The sequence below is a fragment of the Cibotium barometz genome, chromosome 16, assembly GCF_041138505.1.
Source record: "Cibotium barometz isolate CiBa-2024 chromosome 16, ASM4113850v1, whole genome shotgun sequence".
NCBI lineage: Eukaryota > Viridiplantae > Streptophyta > Polypodiopsida > Cyatheales > Cibotiaceae > Cibotium > Cibotium barometz.
The window spans coordinates 8,689,203-8,700,057 of record NC_141061.1 but is presented as its reverse complement, the minus strand read 5'-3'; the positions used below and the strand labels follow the sequence as shown (position 1 = coordinate 8,700,057).

The following is a 10,855-nucleotide window of genomic DNA, read 5'->3' as shown; positions in this document are numbered from 1 at the left end:
CAATGCTTCGGACATGCTTTTCTTGGGATTTCTTTTATGAGTATCGGTCTTGGGCGGACACACATATAAGTGGATTCATACCATGGGGTGTTTCACCCTTGCCCAAGTTTGTGTATGAGGAGTTTTCCTCCTTCGATTTCCTTGGACATGTGAGAATTCCGTTGAGAGTTCGAATTTTTTTGGGTTAGACCTCTTCCCATGCCCCAATTAACTCAACTATGCAAGAGCATTAAATGCTTAGTTTATTCTGCATTCCCAGCTTCCATCAACGTGACATTTCCAGAAAATCATAACTTGGCCGTTTTTGAGTTGAGCTTGGCCAAGTTTCAAGAAAACTCGGGAAGGTGCACTAAATATCAATGGAGAATAATTATCACTCTAGAGCATTTTATTACAGGTGATCAAGATTAAGAATGATGATGAACAGGATATTTTAATGAGGGTGCTGAAGGGCAGTAAATTGGGACGACTTTTGTCAAAAAAGCAATCTGACAGTCGGATGGTAGGAGGGTTACACACAGGCCTCTCTCCAGACTCCTGTCAGTGCTCACCCCACTGTGGGCAATGCCCAAAAGCAGATGGATGAAATCATGAACCTCTGCAGTCTACTAGCATACTACATAGACGCATAGTTATTACCTTCTTGCAGGATCTATGGTCATTTAGCCACAGCATGTAGGGCCCGCGCCCCGGAGCCGGAGGGCGAGTTCGACAGGTTGAGGTGGTGGTGATGCTTGGTGGGGGGTCCAACAGTCGGAACCCTTGTCACAGCTCGGCAGAATATTAGAATAATATATCTGTCTACCCTGCCTAAAGAGAACAGAACATGGAGGAGCAAGACAAAAAGCCCCTCTGCATAGCTGTTGCCTCAGTAGAAAAACCTTCCATAAAGGTCATCAGCGAAAGACCATCAGATGCGGTAGCACATTATGCATCGCATCTTTACCACAGTGCATTGCCCCCTCTGCTGATCTGCCATAGAAGGTGGGCTGTGGACCCCTTCCCAACCCAAAATCCACAGCACAAAACAGCGCGCGCACGCGCGTACACACACACACACACACACGCACACACCCCCACTCGCCCCTAATCCACCCACCCTTTCCCTTTCTTTGCCTTCGTGCCATTAGATAAGAAGGGTGAGATCCCAGTATTGCCGGGATCTCTGAAACCCGCCGCATTGCTGCTTCCCTGATTGTTGTGTTTTGTAGTAGGTATGGGGGACTCTATCACGGATGTGGAAACCCCCCTCTTGCAAAAAAGGGATAACTTCCATGAAGGTTGCCCTGGTTGCTTGCTGGAGCAGAGGAAGGCCGCTGCGAAAGGCAAAGCCCCCATCAAGGAACTCTGCTTTGTTGCCTTGTTGGTCCTCTGCAATGGTGAGATCCCCCATTTTGCCCTTTACCCTTCTCCCATCCGCTTACTACTTTTTTCCATATTTTTCATCAATGTAGTTTGGATGCTTGATGATCACGTTTGATTTTGGTGTCATTGTAAACTGTTCTTATTGATGTAATTTCAGGGATTACGCTAATCTGGATTATTTCACTTGCTTTACTGGTTTGATCTGGAATTCGCCATAACTGGAATTATTTCTAATGATGTAGTTTATCCAGCATCGCATGGGAAGGGGGCGAATTCTGATCCCTGACTAATGCCAATGCACCTTGTATTTCATTGATTTTATGCTGTAAGCACTGCATAAATCAGGGCAAATTGAGCCGCATTAGTATGCCAATCCACTTCTGGTAAGACAGCATTACCTTGCCCATGCTCATTGTGCATAAGTACATTGCCTTATGGGTGGAACAGGGGGATGTCGCCTGAATCCTCAGCAATCAAGCCTTTCATCAACCCTTTCCCAGCTTAAACAGTGCATGGCTAGTCTTTGGACCTCTTTCCCTCTCAATGCATACTGCAGTGGCTCACTGTGAGATGCTCCTTAGATCATAAGCATGGACCATGGGTAAATTTTTGATTGATTAGCACTTCCCTCTCTTTCCTTTTTATGTATTTTTTGAGAGAGAAAGCCCGTCCTTTTCTTCTAACAGAGGTGTCTCCTGAATCACTTTGTGCAACCTGGTTTTCTCAACTTTATAGCAAACGGAAGAGGTTGTGTGAGAATGTATGCTGCTGATGCCTTCACCAGAGCTAACCTGTCCATTGATTTCCATATTCTTCTTCTTTAATATGATGTCAGAAGTACATTGCCATATTGGCCCAAGCTCAGTGGACTTTGCTTTATATGTGGCAGGAAGGGCCAATTGAGAATGTAGTTTGCTATGGCATGCGCACATGGAGGTAGAATTACAATACATGTGGGTGAAAGTTAATAGAGGAGAATCTTAGCCACTATTTGTAGCCATATGAACAGGAGGCTTCCATGCTATCTCTACAAACATGAGACTTCCATGCTATCTCTTAGTTCTTACTGTAGCTAAAGCAAAGGTTGATCTACTGAGAAAGTCTTCGTGAAGGCCACCATTGAAGAAAGGTTTTGAGAACTAAAACTTGCCACATTAAATCAATCCTGTGGGTTTATCTGTAGATCTATTGGACAAGGGGGCCAGCTCTTTGGGTAGCACCTCGTTGTTGACTTTGAGAAGGTCATTACCTTGGTGTCCTTAAACTCCTGTCTATCTCTTCTGAAGCATGCGGGTCTGAATTGGTGTTGATGGATATAAAAGGTTATAGATGGGTGCTGACCATGTGCCCCTCTTCTAAGGCTGCAAGTTGACTCTGTGTTAAAGGAATGGGGCTTCAAAGGCTACTGAGGGGTAGCTAGAGATCATTTGATGGGACCCTGCGGCTCATAGACTAACAAGGGTATCTCTGAACGTAATAGCAAGTCTTGTAGTCTTCTCTAGCTGCTTTACTTGCACAGGTTGGTAGTATTGGAAAATAAGTTTGGTCATCTTTAAAAGAGATGTATTTTGTGGTATTTTGCATGTGTTCAGCTATATGATGCACTTTTTAAGGTCTAAATATTTCTTATAGCATTTGATGTGGTTGAGAAGGTTGGTATATTCCCCAAGCTCCGTTTAGGTATTCTGTGGTATTTTGCATGTGTTCAGCTACATATTGCACTTTTTAAGGGCTAAGTATTTCTTTTAGCATTTGATGTGGTGGAGATGGTTTGTATGTTCCCCAAGCTGCATTTTGTTGTTTTTCTTGCTCAATACCACACGTTTTTAACAGCCTCTTCTTTGGAAATGTGTTTCTATGTGTACAGTACTGCCAATTGCTTCGCTATTCCCATTCATCTATTTTATGGTAAGTCCGGTCTTAGAAGTGATCAAGATTGCTTGAGGGCTGCCGTAATCATCAAAGGGGATTGCTTTGCATGCTGAAGTCGAGTTTATGGAAACACCACCTCATTGTTGTTTTGCAGGTCAGAGATTTTGGAATTGCAAGGGTTGCTACCCAAATTGGTACATATGCCGGCTTTATAGGTGAGAAGAAACTATTTTTATTACAAACTTCCCTTTTCAACAGCATTGTTCCATGTTCTTGTCAAGAAAGAGCTCAGACTTCGATCAATATCTACTTCAAATATTCACATGCATGTGAAAGCACTATTGCCTAATAAAACAAATGCTCTATACCCAAGGTAGCCTATGGGCATGGCATCTGTTTCATCCTCACTCCCTCATTGATCCCTGTGGAAGACTGGCATCCCTTGATCTTAGCAAACCACAATATAGCATCCTAACCTTTTCAATCCTATTTTCACTTCAATTTCCCCAGCTTACTCTTCATCTCACCAGCTATACCTCCTATCACAGCTGTAATGCATGACACATGACCAATGACTCATAGACAGCAAAGGGAATGTTTCTAAATATTATAGTATGATACACACGAAATCTTGCCCACAAACTTGTATGGTTGAATCGTATATCTTGATGGCCCATGTAAGAAGAGACAAGGTGCAGTGTGCGCAACATAGCACTAGTAGAAGGTAGGTTTTTTCACAGACAGGGTGCATTATGCTGCGGAGGTAGATAATAGTTACTAAAATGTGGTTGGCTCTCTCAGTACCCGCACTGCAGATGGTGCTCCACCTTGGGGATCCTCCCTAGTCACCATGTCATAGGTGCTGGCTAGGTCAATACGAATTTTTATGTCTTTTCGCCAATAATGAAAGCTGGTACAATTTCCTGCCATCTATGGAATGGTTTGGATGCCCATTTTGCCCCCACAATCTGAGGATAGGGTGTCACTGGAATAACTCCTCCTTCCCTTTCAATGGCCCGATATGAGGATATTGGCCATACAAGCATGAAGCCTATTGAGCAATGTGCGAAACCTTCCTAAAAGAGCAAACAAACCATCTGGCCTCAATAGTCGACCAGCTGATGTTCTTACTGGCGTACAGGGCATTTGGGCTGCTCAACCATGACTAATTATAATGAAGGTCCTACATAATAGAGGTAGCAAGAGCTGGGCTTTACTCACTGAGGGTGGAGCATTGATTTTTAATGGCTTATAGGTTCTTCATATGATGTGGGAGACCTTACTTGGGACATACTTGTCATACACTTCATGACAGAATGGGAAGAGACTAAATTTTATGATTTATTAATACTAACACTCACAGTCTACATTTTTTTAAATGTAGAGTAGACAAACCATCTGGCCTCAATAGTCGACCATCGGATGTTCATACTGGTATACAGGGCATTTGGGCTGCTCAACCATGGCTAATCATAATGAAGGCTCTACATACCAGAGGTAGCAAGGGCCCAGGCTTTAGTCACCGAGGGTGGAGCATTGATTTTTAATGGCTTATAGGTTCTTCATATGATGTGGGAGACCTTACATGGGACATAATTGTCATACGCTACATGACAAAAGGGGAAGAGACTAAATTTTATGATTTATTAATACTAACACTCACAGTCTACAGATTTTTAAATGTAGAGTGGCATGATGGTTTATCTCAGAGGTTTTAATCTTGAGTTGATGATGGCATGCAGGATCAGCAATTATGGTTGGTTCATTTATCACCTCAGCGCCATGGGGTATGGTGGCTGATAAATATGGTCGCAAACCGGTCATCATTATTGGCACTGCATCAATGTAAAGGGTGAAACTTTGGATCTTCTGTTTTGCTGTCAAATGTAGTTTTCCAATTGGAAGCCTCCTTTTCGACTTCTTGTTTTTACCAATGCCAAAGTTTTTAAGGAATTATTTGTTTCATTTGGCCATTAGTGACATACTGTATAGTACCTTTGATGGTTTGTTTGCAAAAAGAAAATCCTTTGTTAGCATAGGTTTGCCTTCTACCTTTCTTTTTTTTGATTTGTGGTAATCTGAAGCTATTTTTTTGGTTTGTGGTAATCTGAAGCTATTTTTTTGGTACTGTTTAAATCGTATACTGTTTCCTTTATCTGTTGCAGATTTGTGTTCAATACAGCGTTTGGCTTCAGCACAAACTTTTGGATGGCACTGTCAACGAGATTCCTTCTTGGCCTCTTCAATGGAATGCTAGGGCCAGTGAGGGTATGCTAATGTCTCTCATTTCAGTTACCTCAACCACACTACATGTCTTACTGGCTGCAACACTTGAAGCGTTTCAAGTGCTTGGATCAAAAAGCTTTGTTGAGAGATACATCAATGCACAGATGTATCTCTTAACATAGGTGACATGATTTTGAGCTTCTTTGTTATGTGTAAATGATAACTGGATGGGATTCCCACAGGCCTATGCATCGGAGATCTGTAGTGAGGAGCATCAAGCGTTGGGGCTATCAATGGTGTCACTTTTTCCTTAAGCGCTTTAATTGGTCTTTCTAATTAAGTGCTCAATAGTGGTGGTACATACAGCTTCAACTTGAATTAATATTTAGAATTTGTAAATTTTTTCCACAGATTGGAACGATGTGGGGGGTAGGTTTGATTATTGGGCCAGCTATTGGAGGGTATTTTGCTCAGGTATGGCTTGTCACCCAAAGTAGGACTCACGCAACTTCTCTTGGAACCATTTCCATGCTATTTTTCCTGTAATAATATAAGGACTAGTTTTTTTTTTGGGGACATGTTCCAGTCTTTTTACTTGTTTTACTTGCCTTGCTGCAGCCTGCAGAGAAGTATCCCAGTCTTTTTCCAAGTGGATCTTTGTTTGACTTGTAAGTGTCTTCTGTGCCCCATTATAGCTGCAAAGGGAATTTAGCAGAGTCCTTTTCAAGATACTAGATGAAGTGGAAATTGGGCTGCAGGTTTCCCTATGCACTTCCTTGTTTGTGCATTTCAACATTTGCACTAGTGGGACTTGTGACATGCTTTTTTCTTCCGGTAAGTGATGTTGGGCTATTGTCTTTTTTCTTCTTTCCTCTATGTCTGTGTTCCAATCTTGCCAAAGCCTTTGAGTATGTGGACTTCTGTGCGGGCAAGTAGCATACTGCTTATGGACACATCTTGTGGATGCCTATGTGCTGAATTGATGTGTGTGCCAACGATTGTCATGATTACCTCTTTCCTCAACAGGAAAGTCTTCACAAGCACCCGACTGTGGCGATTGGTGATGTAAAAATTGAGAAGGTTATGGAGAATAAAGGTGATGACATTAGTAAGGAGGAAAAAGGGGTCGAAGCTTCCAAAAGTGATGCACAAGTGGCTGTTAAGCCTCTTTGGAGAAACTGGGGGATGATTGCTGCAGTTGCCGCTTACTGCTTTTGGGGATTACACGATATGGCCTACTCAGAGGTAAACAACTTCTGTGTAAGTCCCTAGCTTCTTATCTTCTTATATGACCATGGGTTATGTGTGACCTCTGCAGATCTTTTCTTTATGGGCTGTTAGCCCTGAGCTCTATGGAGGACTAGGGTTTACAACTTCTCAAGTGGCTGATGTGCTTGCTGTAGCTGGTGAGATGGATACACATTTGGAATTTGTTTGATTTCCATTTTTCAAATGCCTAACCTTATACTGACTCTTTGTGCTTGGTGTTTTTCAGGACTTGCACTCCTCTTGTTTCAGCTTTTTGTATTCCCACAGCTGGCAAAACTATTGAGACCTATTCAAATAACTCGGATACCAACAGTAAGATTCAAATTCGCTCACAAACATAGAAGTGCTTGTACTCTACTCCTATCTATTTAAAAGAGCATGATCATGAGCATGGCTCTCCTATCTCCACAGAGCTCGGATGCCCCACATAATTGTTGGGAAGTCTCAATGGTTGACCCACACCTCTGACACCTGCCTCCTGGTTTTAGTGAGCCACTTTCACCCATAGTTATGTCATATTACCAAGGAGTATTTCTATGTTACAAGCTTTGGGGGCCTCTTGTTCCCACACATGGAATAAGCCAGGTTATCCAGAATGCCATGTGCACAAGTCCATGGATTCCTGTGAATAAAACATAAGATCATGTCTACGATCTCCATCATATGGAGTACATACTATTGTCGATGTCAAGGTTTAGGCGGTGGCCAAGAGATGGGAGTCAAGAAAATCTGCATAGCTCTCCTAGAGTTATGACGAGGCTCAGACAGTGGCCAAGCGATAGCAGCCAAGAGTATCTCCACATGTCCATGGTTTTGATGGTAGTAGGAATCTCTACCTAGCGCGTAGTGCGAATAAGTCTATCCAGTCTCATGGTGATCCGACAGTCTATCCATAATAACATCACTTCCAAACGCATATATGGGAAAGAAAACAGCTGAGGGTATATGCTTATGTGTAGTGCTTGCTGCATGTCAAGGTGGTTCCAAATGTAGTGAACGATACGTTTAGTACGTTTGGAAAACGTGCTGAAAAGATTCCAAACGTATTGAGCGCTGCCCCCGATATATATATATATATATATATATATATATATATATACAAAATTAATAGTTTACTTGTAATGCATAGGGTACACAAGAATGCAATGCAGATCTGTCTAGCTCCAACCAATACCATAATCGGGGTGTAATATGTGATACATAGGTAATGGCGAGGCAAAAATACCTCGGAACACGATCTCCGGGTGTGAGTGTAAGTGAGCTAGCCGCTCCTGGATATGGTGTTGATGTCGAGCCCGTATCTCTGTGATCTCCCTCTGATGTAGTCTGGGAGTCTAGTAGCTTGGTGCTCTCGGTCTCCGTCTGGCTCAGAGGTCCGCAACGCGCTGAAGTGTAACCCCCTCCTGTGTCAGGGTAGGCACTGGTATAGATCTCTGGAAGAAATCAGTGAGCTGGAGCTGTCGCCCACCTCTCCCTGTGGTATGAGTCCGTATCAGTCTCTCTGTGGCGTTGTGTCTCTAACAAGAACTGGCCAAATCTGTGCTGGTCTGCAAACTCCATGATCTGGTGGAGTGATGGATGTCCACTGAAGATGGTGGTGTATCTCTCTCTAATGACACTATATGCTCTGCATCTGCATACATAATGCTTCTCATTCTCAACCTCCTCTTGGCATAGTCTGCATATCCTCTCTGCTATGGGGATCCGTGTTGCCCTACCTGCCTCAATCTCAAGCTGGTGTGATGACACTCTGAGCTGGCCAATCGCCACTCGGGCACTGTGAGGCATGTACACATCGATGTATCTAGGTCTCTGTATGAATCCATCCGTTGAGATACGCATAAACTTATCTCTGTAGTATAGCATCTTTGGCGGTAGAGGTTGACTGGGTGTAATCCAAGTCTCTTCAGTGTATCGCTGCCATAAATCCTGCCAAAGGACTCTGTTCCTCTCACTGTGAGAGAGCTGGATGTGGTGCATGTATATCATACTGGAAAGGTGGCAGGTGATCTATGTCGAGACCATGCTGAGTGAGCCACTGTATCATCTGTGAATACCATGATCTCCTATCTCCACTCTCTGCGAGCTGCCTGGACGCCTCAAAAGCTCTATGTGAGTTGATCTGATGACATATCTGTGATGCTCTGTATGAAGCAGATCGTCTGGAAGAGGGCCTCTACTAGCATAGGAGGTGCAGCAAACTCCGTCCGGACAATGTCACGTGGGACAGAGGGTTTGCTGCGGATCATCCGTGAGAGCATGAGAAATTGATGCCTCTCTATCTGAGACCATGTGGAGGTGGCGAGCCCAGGTGCCCATACTGTTGCAGCATACATCAAAGCAGGGGTGACTAGTGTGTTAAACAACCACCCCTTCGTGCGGGGCTCCTGGAAGTGTGCCTGGTGACACTATCTCTTTAGCATGGCCAGAGCTTCATACCCTCGTGTGAGTCTATCCCTGGCTGCCTGTGCCATAGTAAATCTTCCTGGCGGAGTCGTAAATGTAATCCCTAGATACACATATGAGTCTACCACCTCTACTTGTCCTCCTGCTAGTGTGAAGATGGCCTGTCGTTGAACCGGCCGTGAGGTGTGGAAAATCATGCCCTTGGTTTTCCCAAGGTTCACTGTAAGCCCCCTCTGTGTGCAGAAGTCATCGAGTGCATGGAGATGGTGCTGTAGTCCCATCCGCGACTCAGTGACCAGCATAATATCATCTGCATATAGCATAATGTGGACTGTGGTACGAGATGTCTATCCCGTACCCACCACCGTGACCAATGAAGTCAGCCACCTCATCGATGTATAGCCCAAATAGTGTAGGAGAGTGTAAGGCATCCTTGCTTCACACCTATGGTGCTAGCAACAACATCAGATAGCCCCTGGGGCATCGTATGCGCCCGAGGACCTGCTCATATAAAGCATAGATGCCCCAAACCATCTCTGATGGGATCCCCAATGACTGTAGGCGCTGGAAGAGTCTCTCTCGTGGCAGCGTGTCAAATGCTTTGCGGAAATCCACAAAGCAGCAGTATAATCTCCTCTCCCGCGCCCTAGCCTTGTCGATCAGACATCTCAGAGTGAATATATGGTCAATAGTGGAGAAAGCTTGTCGGAATCCAGCTTGCCCTGGTGCTTGTAGTCCTTCCTCCTCTGCATATGAGCTCAACTGTGCCTCGAGCACTGTGCCATAAAGTTTGGCCAATGTATGACCAATCATGATAATCTTGTAGTTGCTGGGGTCTAGCATGTCTCCCGCTTTGTGGAGAGGCACGATGGTGTGCATAGTCCACTCAGCTGGTAGGCCCTCCACTAGTGCTCTATTAAAGAGGTGAGCAACAAAGGGTCCCAGTGTGTCAGCTGCATAAATAAGATGCTCACTCTGTATACCTGTGTGGTGAGTGGATCTCCCATGCTGTAACCGGCGGATAGCTATCTCTACCATCGAGGCGGTAAAGAAAGTAGAGGTGGTAGGGTGGGACTCGTGTGGTTGTGATATGGGCGGCTGCTGAGGGATATGGTAGAGGCTCTTTGCATATGTGCGCCGTGTGTGCGGATCCTCAATCGGGGTACGAGGGCGAGGCTGTCTCATCCTGCGCCATGCAGTGGTTGCATCTCTGCTCATAAGTAGGTGGTATATATCCCAGTACTGTGCCTCCTCATATGCACGCCTCTTACGGCGTGTGAGGGTCCTCATCTGTCGGCTCGCCTGTCTCTGTGTAACGGTCCCCAGTGCAGGGGATCCATCTGGAATAGCCCGTCATATACATGATGCTCATATATGTCTGCCAAGTCATGGGTGAAGTAGAAAGTTGTATGTGATGCTTGTGTGGGTTGTGGGGGTGCTGGTGTGGAGCTCGCTAGTGACAGTAAGAGGTACGCGTGATCCGCACCAATAGGATAGGGGGGGATGGTGAAAGATGTCACTGCCTATGTTGTCTCCATGGACCCCATGATGTAGTCCACTGTGCTACCCCCCTTGATCGTGGAAAGCATGCCAGTGCTCGTGAATCCTGCCACTGTCTCATCCCATTATAAATAGCGAGATGGTGTCGCGCTCCCAGCTGAAGTAAGTGATGACCATATGTGGTGTTATCCGGCTCCATGTCCTCTGACACCTTGCA

The 10,855-nt window shown here is 44.7% G+C and overlaps 1 protein-coding gene across 7 annotated transcripts in view; it reads left to right on the top strand.

Annotated features, from left to right (window-relative positions):
- The first annotated feature begins 398 nt into the window (after positions 1 to 398).
- The window catches only part of LOC147630336 (protein ZINC INDUCED FACILITATOR-LIKE 1-like), a 66,333-nt gene continuing 55,876 nt past the window's right edge, over positions 399 to 10,855 (top strand). For 3 of the 7 annotated variants that reach the window (XM_086810173.1, XM_086810172.1, XM_086810170.1), the window contains exons 1-13: positions 405 to 984; positions 1,215 to 1,379; positions 3,233 to 3,273; positions 3,392 to 3,452; positions 4,980 to 5,082; positions 5,403 to 5,505; positions 5,706 to 5,759; positions 5,875 to 5,937; positions 6,082 to 6,131; positions 6,222 to 6,297; positions 6,490 to 6,708; positions 6,782 to 6,869; positions 6,959 to 7,044. In XM_086810173.1, the coding sequence (XP_086666299.1) occupies positions 1,217 to 1,379; positions 3,233 to 3,273; positions 3,392 to 3,452; positions 4,980 to 5,082; positions 5,403 to 5,505; positions 5,706 to 5,759; positions 5,875 to 5,937; positions 6,082 to 6,131; positions 6,222 to 6,297; positions 6,490 to 6,708; positions 6,782 to 6,869; positions 6,959 to 7,044 (1,107 nt within the window). In that variant the 5' untranslated portion in view covers positions 405 to 984; positions 1,215 to 1,216. Of the gene's footprint in view, positions 985 to 1,077; positions 1,380 to 1,522; positions 3,274 to 3,391; positions 3,453 to 4,979; positions 5,083 to 5,402; positions 5,506 to 5,705; positions 5,760 to 5,874; positions 5,938 to 6,081; positions 6,132 to 6,221; positions 6,298 to 6,489; positions 6,709 to 6,781; positions 6,870 to 6,958; positions 7,045 to 10,855 lie in introns of those variants that run through there. The other 4 variants (XM_086810176.1, XM_086810175.1, XM_086810174.1 and 1 more) reach the window with 3 other exon arrangements.